The 20,649-nt window shown below is 39.3% G+C and overlaps 1 protein-coding gene across 1 annotated transcript in view; it reads right to left on the bottom strand.

The window, feature by feature from the left end:
- LOC139713490 (uncharacterized) overlaps positions 1 to 20,649 on the bottom strand; it is a 118,132-nt gene that overhangs the window by 45,675 nt on the left and 51,808 nt on the right. The window contains exon 6 of the mRNA XM_071625217.1: positions 4,542 to 5,376. Coding sequence (XP_071481318.1) covers positions 4,542 to 5,376 — 835 coding nt within the window. The remainder of the gene's footprint in view (positions 1 to 4,541; positions 5,377 to 20,649) is intronic.

A 20,649-nucleotide genomic window follows, 5' to 3' on the forward strand; every position in this document is an offset into this window, starting at 1 on the left:
ACTGCCACATTTCTATGACAAATTTGCTCTCAGCCAATCAGATGCAAGGATTTCAGTAGCTTGTCACATCTATGACAACTTGTCACTGATGACAAGTTGAATGAAACGGGGCCCAGATATGAAGAGTTTGATAGCAAAAAGGGGGTAAGTAACATTTTTAAACATTTGAAAATAAGTCCATCATCAGGCAGAGCACAAACTAAAAAACCTTTCCAGTGACACCTCATTTGTTGCATAATAAGGCCTATTTTTGAAGATATGACTTCAAATAATACAATGATAACAAGGGAAATGGGAAAATGAGCCTGGTGAAGATCGATGTAGAAAGCTGTGGGGAATGGGGCAGAAACACAAAATTATTGACAGCTAGATGTACTGTACTTATACAGCAATTGGACGCAACCAACTAGAAAGTAGAATCAGGGCGAACACGAAAAAGAAAAAAAATGTAGAGAATTTACATACACCATGGCAACAGGTGTAGAGGGGATGAATCACAAAGAGAGAGAGAGAGAGAGAAAGAGAGATATAGAAAGAGAGAGAAAGAAAAAGAGATAGGGATTGCTATCTATGCAAATTGGAAAAGAGTGAAAGAGTTTACGCGGATGGTGGAAGGGGGGGGGGGGGGGAGGGGAATATACGTGTACCAGTACTGCAGAGTGGAAGCTGAGAGAGCAGTGAATTATGTGCAGACAGCCATATTCATTATTCCGGGGGATGCCGCCTTTCATTTTATGAGGAGTTTAGCTACCACTCACGGTAAAGTCACTTTGCCCACCGGCGTTCCCGCTCGTGCAGACCCAGAAATCTTTCATCTAAATGCTGGCTCCTAAAACTGCATATTAGATGTTGGTGGTAACACATCATGAAAAATTTCTCTGTTTGCGGCCGTGCCATACGCTGGGATACGATATGCCTTGGTGGCTTCACTTTATGTGATTATCATTTTGCGGTAATTGTATCGACCAAGTGCCAAACCACGCTTCGATATTCATTTGCCAACTCCTCACATCCATTTTTACCGCAAACAGAGCAATACGCATAAAAGCACAGAATGGTGATGGTATTATAGGAGAGAGAGAGAGAGAGATAACAGAGAGAAAAGGAAGAGGATATAGAATGCAGACACAATTCATCACCTGTTTAATGCCTGCGTCGATTCAGTTTTCTTTAATCAACACCCATGGAACTACATGTTACAACATAAAACACTTTTACGGCCACATACCCGTGTTGATGATGCACATAAAAGATCAGCCATCCATGCTGAGATGAATGGAGGTTGTCTGGTTTCCACGACAACGATAAAATTCACGAGCTGCTTCGAATGAAGCATGAAGAATGCTGGTTTATACTGTTAGTTGATTGAACATCCGTTGTAACAAACACTTGGCTATGTTGACTGTATTTCCTCAGCACCAAAGTGGTTGACATTTTTACACCTAAAATCATTACTGTCATTTTTACTTTACATCATAATTACACATTGGCAGACTTATTTGCCTGTCTACAATATGAAATTGCATTCTGTTGTCCATGTGCATTTAATTAGGTGTGTGTCTAAATTTGCAAGGACTTATAATAAACTCCTTGGTCTACTGTAAAACCAGAAATACTCATTGCACAAAATTTCCCTATTGAAATTGGATCTAACAGCCTTTGTTTGTTTGTTTGTTTGTTATTTTTCGCTTTGTTTTGTCTGTTTTTTGGCGGCACAAAACGTTTGCAAATTGCCACTGGCATTCAACTTTTCATACTTTAGTATCGAAATGTGCATCTCATTTTTTATAGAAAATCTTGGCTCCTGACGAAATTTGTTCAGATTTCATGGAAATGAAAATGTATGTGTTTACAGTAAATTATGTTTTCATGTATTATTCTCCTAGTCTTCATCAGCAAGTCACCTCATCTGAGTCTCATATGCCTACACGGCCGGGTACCCTCTTGTAAGGTCAATACAGCAATCTCGGACAATCATGGAAATGGATGTATTTGAGAGTGTCTGTCTTCACATTTTAATTTCTATGGGGGAGGTTTCTTATCAATCTGTGTTTCCAACTTCCCCCCCCCCCCCCCCCAACTCTCTCTCACAGAGTTGAACAACTGGTGCAGAGAGGTGAAAAATGCCCAACGAAATTTTCTGCATCGCTTGTGAGGATTTTGACCTGTGTGCACGCACCCACGCATAAGCTCTGCCTCTCTCCTGGTCTTTTCAAGGTTGCTCCTTCACATGGTGCAACATTTTTTTTTTTTTTTTTCAGAATGCTTCCGACATCAACTCTTCCACTTTCCAAATAAGCATCAGTATTCCAATGTTCTGTCCCTACAGTAAATGCTGCAAACTTTGTTTGCTCGTTTATATCTTTGTTTAATTTCTGTTGTATTGCACAGAAATATGTACTCAAAATTTACATCACTGCAATGTAAAACTCAGAACTGAATTCATTGTAATTAAAAGAGATATTGCCGAATTCACAATGACCTTCTTGCTTGAGTAAACAATGATACATGTATATCATGGAAGCCAGTATATTATGCAAGCTTATATATTGTTCTTGTGGAGAGAAAAATGACCAAAGTGAACACTGAATTAACTACTGAATATCAAAGACAGAGGGAGAATGATGGGCATTACAGATGCATACAGTGTATGTCTTGGAGCAAAACAACCACCATTTACAAGGGAGTTTCAGATGACAAATTATCTCCACTGTAGCAATTACATCTAGCTGTGATAAACATATGTATTATGAGTTTACAGACTTTATGAGATGTTCGAAAACAGACATGAAGTTTTCTCACAGACCAATAAACAGCATGTAAATGTTCCAGGAGATACAGAATACATTTCATGGCATGGCAACAAACACTTGACTGGCATCATACACAGCTATTTCAGAGTACAAGTACAATGTAGGCCTACATTTATTAGACATTTTATACGTAAATGCCTGCACAAAATGAGATCCATGTAAAAAGAGAGCATGGTTTGTAAGCTTTTTTAAAAGAGTGAATATGTAGTCACACTACATGTAAGTTCCGCCTCCTAATTCGTGTGCCGGAGGTCAGGATATCATCATATAACAGATGTGTGAACCAGAAAAATTGGGGAAAATTGAACTTTACAATACTGGAGAACCATCAGCCTAACACGATGATTTTCAGCTCATGATCACAGAAACATGGTTTGCTTGTTTGCTTGAGAGAGAAAGAGAGAGAGGGGGAGACATGGAGGGGGAGTAGACTTCTACTGGCAACGAATGCGTTTCCGATCACGTTCACACGCAAGTTGTCTTTGCCATTGGAAAAAGGTCTCCAAGGCAGCCAGCCGGCCGGCCGTACCTCACGAGTGGGATCCTACCTGGAAACCTATCAGTCTGTAATTATCTGCACCTGCTTGGCAGAGTCAAATGGCACACGATCAGACAGAACGAATTAATGAGCCCGCGGGACTGTTGATCATCAATGCACTATTAGAGAGCGCTGAATGCTTTTACTGCCGGTTAGGTGTACACAGCACAAACAAACAAGCTGGGGCAGTGGATGTCATGTACAAGATATACAGTACACAAGCCAGGGGGCTCCTGATTAGTTTAGTTTGCGAGTAACAATAACAACAACAATGCTAATGAGACAGACAGAGAGAGATAGATAGATAGATAGATAGATAGAGAGAGAGAGAGAGAGAGAGAGAGAGAGAGAGAGAGAGAAACAGAATGCAATCAACACTCAGATGCATTCCAGAGATTTCATTAACCCCAAGAGGGAACTTTGCTAAGCCAGAATTTAACATCTTGTCATTATCATTAAATTGGCAGTTTCTGACTTTTATTGCTAATTACAAGTATAGTGTACAAGTCATGTTCACTGGAGAAAGACTATAGCGTGTATAGATCATACTGGTGCATTCAACCCATTATATTTTGTTTATGTTGGAGAGAACAGCAGCAGTGCGTCAGACTTGAAGTATGCTATTCTGAGGGCATTTTACTCTGACTTTGGAAAGGCTTTCTTCAACATCACCGTGACTTTGATGATAGCTGGAGACAATCGGTGCATGAAATTAATTAAATATGACAGTAGTTTAGACGATATACATCTCCAAAGAGTAGAGAGGGAGAGCTAGTAAACAATGGGGAGATGAGAGGAGATAGGGGTGTTGAGAGATGCTGTAATATCAAAACAATCTGTGAAGTAATGTCACAGAATAATAATTGTTTTTAATGGCAAAAGTGACATCAAGGTATAAAACTGTGGCAAAATAAACATTTCCAGTAAATTAGCTTAAATGGTTTCTTATGAAAGAAAGTCATTGCAAAATATTGCAGGAGAAACATATGCCACACCTCTACACACACACACACACAAACACACACACACATCCACAGCATTATTCCTGTGGAGGAAGTGCCATATAAACAAATTTTGCTTTAAAACTCATCTCAAATAGACACCTACTCGAGTATACCTGAAACTATAGTCTTCAAGGTGTTAAGGGTTAAATCAGTGGAACTGTATTTCCATAAGAAGTTAGTTCCTACCTGCAAAGGGGTGTGAGGCATCGGGCTTCAGTATCTCCTCTTCACTGTTGCCTTCCACAAGTTTGTTGTCGAGCGCTCCGGACTCCTCGGACCGCAACCCCCGAGGCAACGCCGGCTCCTTCACACTCTGTCTCCCGTTGGACGATCTTATCTCCGGGTTGTCGTTCTCGAACGGGAAGTGCGTTCCCGTGACCGCGGCCGGGTTGTCGTAACCATTTGGCGAAGTACTTGTGTCGTTTGTTGTCTGGTGGTGGCTTGCCTTTGGCGGCAGGACCGGCTTCGGCTGGAACTGCACCGGGCTGTTGATTCCCGGCGGCGTAATGTTCAGGTTTAGCTGGGAGTTCAGTGACCTCTTGGGTTTCCGCGGCGACCCCGACCGCGACTGCACGGGGCTGCTGTTCTGTCTGGTCAGCGCCCTGGGGTGGTTCCCATTGGCGGCTGTCAGCACCGTGGCGTTGTCAAGGGACCGCCGCTGGTGGCTCTCCTCGTAGTGGCTCTTGTGGACGTTCTCGTAGATGCTGCCGGACTCGCGGTCACTCTGCTCGTAGGGGCGGCTCAGGTGCGACTCCTCAACCCGAGCCTGCCACTTCTCCAGGCGCGTCTGCAGCTGGTCTGCCGCGGCCTCGAACTCGTGGAACTTGCGCGAGCGGTTGGCGAGGTCGAGCTCCAACTTGCGCAGCTGGCCGCTCGATGGTTGCTTCCCGCCGTTGGCGACGACACTTTCCTCCTGCGGGCAGTCTGGCGGGAAAAAGACCGAGCTGCTGGTACTGGAGTCTAGAACGTCACAGGGACAAGGCACCAAATCCAGTGGATTGTCGTAGTCCGAGTAATGCAACTGCAATATGGAAATAATCAGCAATGTTAGCACTGCACGACATAGACCTCTAATGACTAGCAAAAATGAGGTACTTCCTGAATTCCTATTAAAGATATTGACTTTTAGCATACTGCACTAAATTTACTTCTGTGTAAATTCTACTTCAGAAGTAAAATATCAGCAAAGCACAGGAGAAGCACATTTGTTTGGAGAAGTTAAAGCAGGGCTGCACACCAGTCCATGCCAATGGGACCAGTAGGACCCAGTTTTTCCAGTTTTTACTATTCCACTTCTGAAAAAGTTGCTGGTCCCACAGTGATTTTTACTGGTCCTGGACTATCGGACCATTGCCAGTGTGCAGCGGTGGTATTAAGGAAAACATCATGAATTATGCCTTACATTGCTTCCATGTAGACATCCCTCTTTCTGCATTCAGTGTATTCATAACTCCAAAATGGCACTCACAGACCACTGAAATAGCTTGAAATATTTGGTGCACCGAGGGAGAGCTGGCTGCAAACGCTCAGCTGTGTATGACCAACAGATTTGCTAAGAGCATGAATTTTGTATCCCTGACATACTCATGGACTGCTCTAGATACACGACCATACGTGACTGTATAACTTTGGCAAGGAAATGATCAACTGTGCATTTTCTTAATTCCTTTTTTATGTGTGTGTATGTTTTGCATCGTTCACTTTCAATGAAATGATCATCAAATTTTACATCTCTCATCTGCTCAGGGAAAAACAAGAGCAAAACAAAAGAAAGTGTACAAATTTATAAGAGCAAAAAATTTACTTTATTTTTGGAGAGACTGAACACGAGGCTGAACATCGACTTCATCAATCATTCTCAAAACATACATGTAGTCCTTACTACGTCTCACACAACACATGAATACCATATAGAAAATATCAGAAGAAGCTAAAGGCAACTAACTTCTCTACACTCTAAATATACTAATCGACAAGGGATGCTGACTCGAGGCATATAACTCTGTCATCCAACGCTTCATTAAGTATGCAAGATCGAGTCTTTCAAAGGCATCCACTGACATGATGGTGAGGATGCCTTGATTTGCAAAGGGTCACCATCTCAACTCATCCTGAAAATATGAAAGAAACTCAAAGCCACACTGTTCCCATCATAATCATAATGATCCCATCATAATCATCATCATCATCATCATCATCATCATAATGAATGTGTATTCTATATTTGTTGTAACAGTGATCTGATCAGTTTGCTGTAAAAGTGCTTAATATAAAAAAAAAAATTATCTTTATCTTACTATCATTATCATATTGACGCTGCCCATCCCAAACATGCATGGCTGAGCCTACAGAGCCTGGACATGGCAATGGTCAAGACTATATGACACAAATTAAAGTCCCAATTTGATTACAATTGACCCGAGAGAATGTCTGACGGTTGATGCGCTGGTCAGGTAGCTACGGCCCCTGGGGGACAGTCTCGTTCGTTTTGAGGTTGAATGGTCTCACCGCGACGGTTAATTACAGCAGGGGGAGAGAAGGTGACGGACGAAGTGGAGATTCCACAGTAAAGATCTGATGTCGAATTGGTGTGACTATCATATGCTGTAAAATGCCTCTAGGCATCACTGTGCATGCAGTACTACCCTCAATAAGAAACGGAATATTAATCTCATTGTTAATCTCATATCTAACTGAGGTAGGCCCTACACCTACAATGTATGTCACGCCACATTCATGCTATATATGCACAAAGACTCAGCAAGAGGATGTATAATATGGTGTGTATGTAAATGATATGCAGAGTCCTTGTCAAGACTTTGGTGTAATGAGGGATTTATACACTTTTGATTAACGTCATTCATTTCAAAAGAAGAAGAAAAAAATCCTGGTTACACTTCTTGGAATTTCACTCATTCCTTTCCTGCATGATCATCCCTGTTCAAGAAATAGTCCTCACTGTTCTCCAATCAATTTTCCAAAAGAAAAAAAGAAAAAAGAAAGAAAGAAGAAGATACAAAAAAACAAAACATGAAAAAGCCAAAGCCCCTCCCATACATGCTGCTGTTTGAGTGTCATTGTGCACTGGAAATTTTGCCCACATTTTACATCTTGTTAACTTGGCAATATTTCTCTCATTTTTCTTCTTTATTACTGTACATCCCTGCTGCCCCCCTCTCTTTCTGGTCACACCTTATATTCATTATGCCAAGTTTCATTACTGGTACCTACAGTATAGTTATGCCAACTTTCATTACTGGTACCTCAGTATAATACTATGCCAAGTTTCATTTCTGGAAAGTCTGTATAGTGAAGTTTGAATATTAAAGTCTTCACACCATAATGGTTATACCCTAGCGGTAATATACTATGCCTATATATAGACTGTATCTCTACTGAATTATCTACCAATGCCATTAGTAACTAGATCAAAGTATGCATTAGGTATTGCTGATTCGTCAAAACTGTAACTCCCTCTATGAAGTAAACCAGTGGATAGAACATGAATTTTGTATGTACTCTGTATGTATTCCACTCTCCCCAGTCATCTCACTATACCTTTTAAAGGACAGGTTCACCTTCATAAACATAAGGATTGAGAAAATGCAGCAATATAAGTAGAACACATCAGTGAAAGTTTGAGGAAAATTGGACAATCGATGCAAAAGTTATGAATTTTTAAAATTTTTGTGTTGGAACCGCTGGATGAGGAGACTACTGCAGCTTGTGAGTCATATGCGTACAACAGTATAAAGAAAATGTAAAGAAAATTCAACATATTTTCACTTTTTTCACATAATAAAAGACCACTTGACTTGTCTCTTTCTAGAGGCAGGGGGAATAATATTACCCATAACATATGTCGGTAACGAGTCAAGGGAATGTGTACTTTTTTTCAAAAGATGAAATTTTGTGAAATTCTCTTTATATTTTCCTTTAATTGTTGTACGCATGTGACATCTGAGTTATTCATACACTGCAGTAGTCTTCTCATCCAGCGGTTACTGCACAAAAACTTCAAAAATTCATAACTTTTGAACGGATTGTCCGATTTTCCTCAAACTTTCAATGATGTGTTCTACTAATATTGCTACAATCGCTCAATCCTTATGTTTATGAAGGTGAACTTGTCCTTTAACAACTGGCCTACATCAAGTATAACCACTGTTCGGTGATTGGTCAAAACGCAGTCATGTGACTAATACAGGGAGGATTGAAGTCATATAATGAGCAGTGGCATCACATCAGGTGATATATATACTTCAAGAATGTGACAGGCTGCCGATAGGGCTATGATGAAATGATGTGTATAATTATGTAGATCATACCGGTACAGTATAACATGATATTGTCGTATCTATCATTGCAGTATATTGCCTCATCTATCATTGTAGTATAACACTTGACAGTCCCTTGGGAATTATGTTTCTAACTTGAAGCAATTATAATTCTCACATGGATGTCAAGTGTTATACCCCATCTCTAAAAAGGCACTATCTGTATGATGTAAAGTAAAGTTTCAGTTCTGGTTGAAAGTGCATAGTGTTGTAATAAAAAGTTTTCACTCAAACAACATTGGGTATTTCCTCACATCCACTTGTCTGGTACTCAGATGTTTGTTGTGCTCTTTTGAATTTCATTTCCAAAATCGTATTCAGTTTTCTTCTGCAACAAAGAAAGTTTCTACATCTATAGAGCTGTGTAAGGTACAGAGGGGAATTCTCTAGCTGTACTTCTATTCGCTCTTCCCTTTAGAGGTAAAAAGGCATTTGTCATGGATGATACCCATATACTATAATGCCACATATTTTTCTAATGCCTTATTTCACAAAGTGGGACTTGAAGTTTGTTGTGTGATTGTGTATCACTGTGATGGAATGAGGAATAAGAATATTCATTTAACCCTTTTAAGAACAAAATTAGTTGTTATGTTGTATTTCCCAGCTTAGGAAGTGAGATACGTACAATAAATATGGTAACTGTTGTGTTACAGGTGGCAATACTTTTGAGAATTGTCAATTTAGCAAATATCATATCAATGCCTTGCAAAATTCACAAATGCATCCCCCCCCCACACATGATAATAATTGAGTTATTCCAAATAATTGGCAGTATATAAACATAATTATATGTACCATGCTTGCCAGCTCCTACATTGCACGTCCACCTACAGCTAAACAATTCAGCTGTTTATATTAAATGTGACCCTGCACCTCAAAACAAACAAAAAGTCGCCAGATAGTTATTTTTAGTTAAGACCATATTCTGAAAGAGCAGACTTTAAGCTTTAAAATGATGTATAACTCAAATTAGATGGACTCTCCGAACCTATCTAAATATTGGAAAGAAAGCACAAACTCAGGAAAGTGTGAACTGAGAAAAGAGGCTCTGAAGTACAGTGTCTATTCAAGCACTTAATCTTTACAAAACCGTACTGGCTGTGCGATGAATAGGACTAAAAACAGTAAGTAAACCACCAGAGTAACAACAATGAAGGGATTATCAAACTAAGCTGAAATTAAGCATGCCTCATTACCACATTCTGTCAATTATTAATGCCAACTTTCAAAGCAGTAACACAAGCCTTTCAAAAGTTATTATAGTTGAAAGTGAAGAGTGTGGACATGGTTTTTCAAAAATGAAAAAGGGATTCTAAAGACACACCTAATCACACTATTCTACCAAAAATGTTCGAGATAAACAGCTAAAAAACACACTTTCCTGCCCGTTTTATGATACCAAATTTTAGCATAATGTAAAGGAAGACCCGCTCTTTCAGAAGATACAAAAAAGTCAAGTTCTGCTAGGTTGAACCATTTCACTTATTTTCAGTCCTCACGCAAAATCAGTGTGTGCGACTTTTTGTTCGTTTTGAGGTGCACGGTCACAAATGTAGGACACATTACACATAAACAGCCATCTGCACGTAAAAACATGCAAAAAAGTAGCCTTTCTATGTTAATATCATCAACAGAGAATTACAGTACAACTTGTATATATTTACAGTGTTGTGGATTAACACTGAAACTACCAAATGGCAATGGTAGTACACTACGTTGGCATCACTGTGCAGATGCGAGGACCAACATGTTCCCAGAAACATGGTCCCATTTCACTTGACTTTTATGACAATCATCTGCTGTTTACTCATCTATTTGGCCACATAGAGACGATGTATGACATCAACAGCCAATAAATGCACTGTTACTATGGTACAGATCGATTGTTTACATATATCTACACCGGCCTGTATTTGCTGCATTCTTCGATGCACAATACACCCACAAACAAACACAAAATGCACCACTTACGTAGGTCAAAATAGTCAACATTTTGAATTCCGAAATTATATGCACACTCACCAAAGCCATCCACAGCCCTGAGCCAATATCATCTGTATTATCATTGCAGGGTTTTCACACCAAACACAATGCACAAGGGGGGTGAGGTCCATTTAATCAGGACACACAATAACCCCACAGCTGTGACGAGAACCATGCACACCACTGTCATATTCAGGACACGCTGTAATAATAATCGGTTCCAGCAATTGTTCAACTCGGCTGGCCGGGGTATTGTGGAACCCGGCAGGAATTCTGTACATCCTCATGTGTGATTCTCACCACATATGATAACATCACTGCATGTGAGCACACTACTACCTCACAAACACGCACGCACACAAACATACTCAACACACAAGTCACAGTAATAATATATACGAACAATAACAACTAGAAAATCCTCTTACTCCGTCTGTCGGGAATAAATGCTCAAATTGTCCCCCTGCCTGCTGCTGATGGGCACACTAGCGTAACCTTGGGAGAGAGATTCCGTGCCCGCTGATCCCTCGCAATGCTGCAAGAAAAGGTACCCACTGAACCGCAGAGACCGTGAGTGCCAAAGAGCTGGCTGACAGTAATCTCCTACTTTGGTCGGCAAAGAGAGCAACGACTAAAAGCCCCTTGATCCTTCCCCCCCCCCCTTTTCTTTCAAAAAAATTTTAACTTCATACTGACATCAATATGTTTGTATGTATATTTACTAGTCTATCTGCCTCAATATATCTTTCTTCCTCCCTCATATTCTCTCCCCTATTCTCTCTCCTTGCTACAATCAGTGTCTATCTCTCTCTCCCTCTCTCTCTCATTCTTTCATGCTATTCATCTATCATATCGATGATCAAAATCAAACTCACCTTTGTCGTCATAAAAAAAGAGAGTCTATTCAGGGGGTTGCCTCTGACAATGAATGATTAATGAATTACGATCGTTGACTCCACAAGCCACGAGTGATACCGAGAGCTCGGTGGAGAACACAACGTGTGGCTCACCATGAGTAAAATAAGATCGTATGTATGCATGCAGCCCAGCCCCCTTTACAAATTATAGGCTAGGAGTCCAACCACATTTATACAGAGTTTCGGAAAGGCTGTAGGAAGAGCCCTTTTTCCTCTCATTTAAATACATTTACCGAGAGCGTGTACTTTGTCACGACGCTACATGCGAAACCTATAATCTCAACCCAAACCCTGGCACTTCATGAAGGACACTGCCATGGGGAAAACAGCAACAACAACAACAAAACAGAGTGGGGATTTTGGCAAAACCTCAAACAAGGGTCTGGCTGGGAAGAATAGATATGTATACTCTGCTGCATCGTGGCTGAGCACCGGTGGCTGGATCACTGGGCACATGCGGTCATTTCCTGGTGTTAGCGTTAATCCATTAGAGTCATGCAACTCCATTAATAACCCCATCTCGTTTGTTAAGTACCTCTGCATTTAAAATACGGTATGGCCCCCAAGTACACAAACGAAAATGGGTTACATTGTTTCATTTTCAATTTGAAAATCCCATGGGCACATTATCTTAATCATATATCTTTTTTGATCATCCACAATTTCAGCTAAAAAGGGATGGATACTAATGAACAATACAGTTGTCATTCCTAAGAGGTTGTAGGCCCTACATATATGTTATAATGAGCAATATCTAATGACTATCTAGCCACGCGATGCATTTTCACTTCAAAACTACAACCTGTAATTACAGCCGAGTTGAAAGACACTAATGATCTTCAATAATTAGGCTGAGGCTTGTTCTGCAGTCCCAATGCTTAATACTGCGTTCAGGCCAATGCACAGATCGAGGAATGCCCATCTTGCTGTATGACAAATTATTTGATATGATCTGATTTGATTCATGTTGTTTTGAATATCACAAATTATGTGATCAATATTCACGCTTGCTTTATCAATATTTATAGATAGTTTAAACAATACTAAAAAAGGTTGACAGAGATACAGAGAGAGAAAGAAGAAACAATTTTCTGTTCAATTTGTTTTGATTTGATTTGTTTTATTAGTCATGGTTGTTGGTAAACATGACTAGATATGCAAAGATGTCAATTCTGAGAATAATAATAAAAAAAAGGAGAACTTGACTGGAAGCGAGACTAAGAAGGAGCAAAGGACGTTCAAACAGGGAGAAGAAGGAGCCAAGTGTGTGTACTCTTTATCTCCGGGAGACACCTTGCTTTCCTCCAAGGAGCGGTAACGTTAGAGGAGGACAAATTGGCCCCCGGTAACGGGTTACATCCCTCGTCGGCCGCAAGAACCAGGGATGTGAGAACAATCTCATGACACCGACAATTACCCAGCACAAATTCTGACAGTGCCCGTCAAAAGGGATCATTGCGTCTTTAAAGGCGCATCCGTCCCTACGGGTGTCGGCTGGAGAAAAAATGCACGTCATTGCAATTGATCACACACCAGTATTAAAGACAAATGGTGGAGCTTTTTCAGTAGAATTTACTATTATTCTTTCATCTGTATGCATGTAACACAGGAACTGAGTATAATCAACTTTCTTACTTATACGACCCTTCAGAAAGTTTACAATCCTGAAGTAGGATAATCTCCACTATTACAGCCTTTCTACAACTATACATTTTACAATGATGTTGATTCTGCGGTACAACACAGAGGAACCAATATTGAAAGACAACAGTAAAACCTGGGTCCTTCCTCATTTAAATCATCATGGTTAATTCGGCACGATGTATTAGCTGGACCACCTCCCCCCCCCCCCCCCACCCATAACAACAAAACAAAACACCATTTACATACCATGCATAATATGGCAGCTGCCACGGCATATCAATTTATTGTATCTAGTAAGACTCTAGTTACTACATATGTAACAATCAGGGAGTCATGAAATGAATGAATTGGATTAATTAGGTTTGTTCCACAGCAGCTGCTGTGAAACTAGCCATATGTATTACCACCTTTATAATCAGCTCTTGGTTAATTGCTCTCCACGAGGGGGGGGGGGGGGGATGGAAATTAGGCAAGCCCGATGGGCGTATTGACTGAACAAATATAATTGATTAACTTTATCTCACTACCTATATAAACAGACGTCTGCTACAGTTCCCATTCGAGAAGGCTTTGCAATTAATGTCATTGGAGAGCGATATTCCAAATTGCATAAATTGTCATTGATTACCCAGATCTCAATATCAATATTAATCAATATTATTGTTTGAGTTTCTGCAGATACCAGTACAGAACAGGTTGAAATGAATGGCGAAATATATACCTTTTTAAGTGGTTTTGCCATGATGTCTAGTGTACCAAATCGTGTCCTCGGCTAAAACAGCATTTAAAAATATGTTTCTCCCAAGTTCAAGTTCCAATATGAATCAATGCCACCATTTGGATTTATATTCATTTCGAAAAGCCCCTACTTGCCAAAATTGAGAATTGGGAAAAGGGTTTCACGCTTTTATAAACAGGCTAGCATCTATTCATGTCACTTCTATACTGTTAAGCATGATTTGCTCTGGACGAGCAAGCATACATCTATAGGGTTTGTTGCACACTGTGAAGTTAGTCTTTTTCCAAGTGGGAAGAATATGGCAGGTCAAAATGAAATATTGCACGATGCCTTTAAAACACACAGGATAAATCGTGCACGCTTCTGCCCCCATGATGGATGGTGCTGCCCATACATATTATGGCCCGGAATCTCAAACACGACGGAGCAGAATCCGTGGAATGGCAACCTCTGGGCGGATTCTCTTTCTTGGGGGTTTTTCACCGTCAACTTTTCTAGATTTCCCAGGGTTATGAAACAAGATTCTTCCACTGGAAACATAATATATATCTAATATATCTTCTTTTATTGTGGCTCTTCCAAAGGAAATACAGAAGCACAGAGGAGAGGGAATGCAAACACAAATACATACAAATATATACATACTCTTACTATGAGAATATATACACAATGTATATTCTCACAAGTATGACTGAGATATATATGTGTATATATCAGGGTGAAAGTGAATTATGAGGGCATCTCTTATTTTGTGGGGGTAAAAAACACCGTAAAGTATAAAAACTGAAGCAAAAAGAGATGGAATTCAATGATTGCATGAAGCATTACTTTAATAACACTATAAGATTTGACCCAAGTACTTGCATTCCAAACCCGAGCAAAACAACAATAAAACAAAATCTGAAAGCAGAGATATGTACAAATATGAAAAAACAAAAACAATGTGAGCAACCATCAAAAAGCCATTAGTATAGACTGTATCTCATCTTCAATAAAGGAGCTCTTCATTTCTTTGTTTCTGGCAAAAGTGTGAAGAACTACATACAGAAACTTTCATTTCCGATGTCAATACATTTGTACATGTACTGTTTTGCCCCCATCCCCCCCTGCAAAAACAAAAACAAAAACAAGACACTGAAACTATGAAACAATGGAAGTATTCCGCACCCTCTATATGACTATTGCCAAACTGTGCATCATACTTACAGGACAAGAACAAATGAAAAAAGAATGTTGTACTTACCAAAATTTAGAACCACACAGGGACAATTTTCAATTTCTTACTTAGGACCAAAACTTTGGAACACATTGCCACGAGAAATGCGTGAACAAAGCAAAAGATCTACATTTCGTAAACGCATTGCAGATTTCCTTCTCTAATAGATATTGTATCAAGTATAATTACTTTTCTACGTTAGAAAATATATGATGTACGTTGTATTTAAATATTAACAGCCATTTCAACCAACCATGTAATAATTTTTCGTTTGTGTTTAGCTTTTAGTATGAAGATCAAGGTGACCAATCTCGACTAGCATGTGTGCTAACTTTTGGTTTCCTTGTTAACAACAACTTTGTAGAATTACGCTACATGTATCACATTTAAATCTCAAATGTCTTCATTTAATCATGTTATTGTAAAGGAGTAATATATAAGTATTTTTTTTTCATATATGTATGTAAATACAATTGTATAATGATTGAAAATGTGCATGTTCAAATGTTGTTGCTAATAAAACTTTAAACTTCAAAAACTTCAACTTCAAAACAAAAACAAAAACGATCAGGTAGTACTTGGTAAAATGCACTACTTTTTATCTCATCCTTACACATAAATGCATCACACACATACACACTCACAATAGTACCAATAGTATCTGAACAGGAAAAACACAAAACCCCATAAACTATAAAAATAAATCCCCTCAGTAAATCTTTGCATATAAACATTTAGAAATGATGAAGAGCCCTCAAACAAATCTGGCTTCCATTCCACACCGCCTCATTGGAGGGGGGGGGGGGGGTATTGTACGACTGTCCAAACATTGCCAAAAATGTCTAAGTAGGCAAGCGAGCGCCCCCATTCAAAATTAGCGCAGATCACTATTGCACTTGCACTGGGCAAATCCGGCATGGGTAAACATGCTGCCAATCTCTCCCCTCTGCCTAGTCTTGGCAGCTGCAGACACAAGCTGTGCTATCGACTTCATCTGCCATGCACAGTATCATCATCTTCACAGGTCCACAGGCAGCTGCAATTACGCGAAATTACTCTCTGGTGAATTCTGGTAGCATTGCAGGGTTTAAAAAACACTCTAAGCTGAAACACTGCTCACCATTTCACAAGTCTACAAAATATCCTAGGCCCTCTCTCAGCAGGCACGTAAGGATATCGTTGAAATTGTATTCAAACTGATCAAGCATGATAATGGTAGAATTAACATTATATCAACATAATGACACCCCTTTTTTCTTTTAATCCACATTCAACTGTTCTCTTTATCATCAAACTACAACATTTCATAGAGGAAATGTGTTTATTTCTATGTACACTGTATGAGTGCATCTATAAATACACATATAATAGCTACTAAACTCTAATTATGATTTACAGATTTATAGTTACAGCATGCTGATGATTTCAGATGCTTGATATGGCAGATATCACATAGGCTCAAATGCAGATCGGCCTGTGCGTACGTTCACTCATCATCTGTTAAAGGGTCTGAATAGTAAGACTAGACCATTACTTGACATGAGTAAACACTGAGCAGAAAGCTCAGTCCGTCATTCATGAAGGTTTAAAGTCAGGAAAGCCAAATTGTCTCATGTTTACCCCTACTACGATATAAACACTAATACTATTTGTGTAATTTAAGCACACCACTAGTCTGTCAAAACAGACCTCAATTCAAGTACTCACGAAATTACACTTTCTATTTCCATGTATTCTGAAGGCATGGATTCTTGCTGATGTTTTCATTACTTCACTAGAGGAAGACTACAAAATCATGTGTGTTTCAGTTTCGGGTCCATGATATCTGCTCCTGCAACAATTGCCCCCATGAAAGATCTGCACTCTTCGTCAAACCAAAATACTACCTACAGGCATAAACCTAACCCTGAACCTCACATCAACCTAAACCTAAGACCCTATCACAACCATAACCCTAACCCTACAGTGAGTCCTTGGAGAAATTAAGACTGGAACAATAGTCGCAGGAGCAAATGTTGTGCCACCTTAGGTTTTATGAAATGTGATGAGCTATCCCTTTCACTACTGCAAGGGTGGCATTCAAAGCTATTTATGAATATAATGCACTGTCATCTACTCAACATCTCACCCTTTCCAAAGGGCCTGGGCCCCACGGGGGGACTTGTTTTGGACTACTTCCAATATATGAATTTTGTTACATTTCTTCATTGCTCTTATTCAATTTTCAGTACATCTTTTTAAAATAATTTTTAAAAATACATTCACTGGTAAAGGAAGTAATTCTTAACTACATGTAATTGTATATACTTTGACTCAATCTCCAATAGGAGAAGGAAAGTTGAGTACATACCCTGTAAAAATTTAGAGCAATGTTTTTGGTTTATGAGAAGTCTTCAAACTATATCATTATCATCAAACTATATGAGAAGTCTTCAAACTAAATACATTCACTGGTAAAGGAAGTAATTCTTAACTACATGTAATTGTATATACTTTGACTCAATCTCCAATAGGAGAAGGAAAGTTGAGTACATACCCTGTAAAAATTTAGAGCAATGTTTTTGGTTTATGAGAAGTCTTCAAACTATATCAGATAATGGATGAGTATGACAGTCTGAAGTCAAGACTACTTGAGGGAAAAAAAAAGAAAGAAAACAAAAGTTCCTGCATGTTTCATAATGCCTTGAAGTATGGTAATACAATGTGCATTTTTACACTTCAACAGCACACCAAGATTTCCCCTGGGATGACACATTCTCATAGATACTGCGCTATCAAGTATACATCAAGTCCTTTTTCCCTCCTGGTGTAACCATGTGCACTCATCCGTGATGGTGACAAGGTAGAGTGGTTATTATGTCAGTTCCGCTGAGGGCACCTGGTTTTTAAAGAGTTATTAAAGAGGTGGGAGGGGGAAAACTTCTTTGACTGCTCAGCAATGCTATATAAATCTAGAGCTTTTCGCAGGTTCATCTGCTGATTATGCAGCGCCTGTCAAATCGCTCAAAAGGGGCACAGATTCCAGAAGAAAGGGGGTAAATTCTCTTCTGGATTTGATGACCGAGTGGTCCCAGTCAGTGGTCAGCTTTTTCTTTAATGTGCTTGACTTGTGAAGAGTCCATAATAAAGATGGTAATTTAGTGGACCAGTAAGAAAATATGTGTACAACTCCTTTATGAAAAATTTCTGGAGCAGAGAAGTTAACCCAGCATTACGCTTCAAGTATCAGTGGGGTGACCTATCTGCTTCCATCTTTCTTATTATGTATGAACCATCATCACTAATGTTCAAGAAAGCTTAAACACCAGCATTGATTATATGATTCTTGAACTATCAACACTCTGAGCATTCAAATAATACTTCAGATACTCAAATTTATATCCTTACTAAAACCTATTGTGTGAATAAATCATGATAAAAAAACAAGCTGGTCATAGGCTTACAAAAAAAAAATGGTTTTCGTTTTGAGAACAGCCTTGAATTCTACTTAAGAGTCAAGCATAAAAGAAATGATATTGTAAGAAAATAGCTCAATTTAAAATACACAGCAATGTGATTGCTACAGAAGGATAAAATGAACATGTTTTACTTATCAAAAACATTCCTATGCCTTGAAAATTGGACAGGATCTAGTTAAGACATCAAAACACTCATTTCGTTTGTATTGTTTTGTATTTTTTTCAAGATAACAATTACAGGAGGATAACAACCTGACAGGTTGCATATATACACAGGAAGTGGCAGCATTATATAGACACCCAAGTGTACTGTAAAGTCATGCATGTATGTGTGTAACAGGTATCGCATGCTAAAGAAAATCCTCCCCTGTTTGTCAAGTTCAGCACCAACGTTTGTTGACACACGGTAACAGGAACAGGTAGCAGGCAACCAAGGGGGAAGTGTGTATGTCTGTGTTGCCATGGTAGCACTGGGATACAAATCTCTTTATTGGCAAGATGATGACTGCTATGCACGTATATTAAGGGGAGTGTGGATAAACAGTATGGCTGTGTACTTGCACATCTCTCCCAGGCCAGTTGCAAAATTGTTAAAGTCATTGTCTTGTTGAGATGATTTGGGGTGTGTCTTGACAACAAGGAACAAGCAAAAAGCTGAATTTTACAATATGATGCATACTGCTTGTTCATATTGATACACGATTATACCATCATACTTTATATCAGCATAACTAGTACAGTGTAGTAGTACAGAGTAGTAGTAGTAGTAGTAGTAGTAGTAGTAGTAGTAGTAGTTGTTGTTAATGTCACTACATCATTAACTTTAAAGTATGTCACCATCACAGTAATTATCATTGTTATCATTATTTTTGTTTAGAAAAATACCAAAACAAAACAAGCTGTATGTATATAATGTAACACTATCTCTTTAATACTTACAACAACAATTCAAGTTATGGGATCCATGCACGTAATCCTGGAGCACACACACACACACACATACACACACATACATACATACATACACACACATGTAGCACACATTTTGTATAGCCTGTCTGGAAAATAGAAACTCCGCACATACTGTAAGACTTATCATGACTAGTGAGTCTTTCCTCCCACACCTATGGGGGCATTTCTTTTGAGTACATGCTGTTACCTATCATACTGTAAATTAAAAGGGGAAGGAAAATAAAAAGAAGACAATTTTGACAAGATGAAGTGCTGACGAGCCACATACCCTACTGTGACATCTTGGGTAGTAATTTGCAAAGAAAACAAGTGTAAAAACTATTAGCAATTAAAACAAGTCATGAAGGCCATGATTAATTGTGTTATCATGATGACATAGATTGATTTGCTATTTTTAAAAAAAAGTTACACCCTTGACCTAAAACAGCAACTTTTTCCCTCTCAAATCTACCATCATTGTTAAAAAGAGATTGATTGATACCGAACAATTGTATAAAACTGCCTTCTCTAGATGAACTTGGAATAGATATGTGGAGCAACTATAATGCTGCTACTTCCTCAAAGAGAGAGCCACCGCTGAGAGTTTGGGGGGGGGGGGGTGATAAGGGAGAACTGGGGTTGACGAGAATGCAGCGAGTGTCTGCCATGCAGAAAGGGCCATAATCATGTGCAAATATCTAATAAGCGTGCCCCATCACGGCCGGCTTACAGTGATAAATGAGCGCTCGTTTTGACGGCCTAATTCGCCGGGCCGAGCACACGGACCGCTTTTACCCGCCATCGACGAAGGCAGAACCAAGGGAGAGATGGAGAGTGGAGGGAGAATACATGTAGGAGTACATTCAACTCAAGACGAACTTTTTTTCTTTATTTATTGGGGGGGGGGGGTAGGGGAGAGAATGAGGCCAGAAACAACATACAAATAGGTTTCCAATCAGATATGGGGATAAGGAGAGAGGAAGAGAAACTTGCTGGTCTGACCATAAATTTTTGTCGGCGATTGGGTCGTAAAAAAGTGAAGCTGG

The sequence above is a fragment of the Diadema antillarum genome, unplaced genomic scaffold (genome assembly GCF_040938485.1).
Source record: "Diadema antillarum isolate AM-2024a unplaced genomic scaffold, OU_Dant_1.0 seq00001984_RagTag, whole genome shotgun sequence".
NCBI classification, from domain to species: Eukaryota; Metazoa; Echinodermata; class Echinoidea; order Diadematoida; family Diadematidae; genus Diadema; species Diadema antillarum.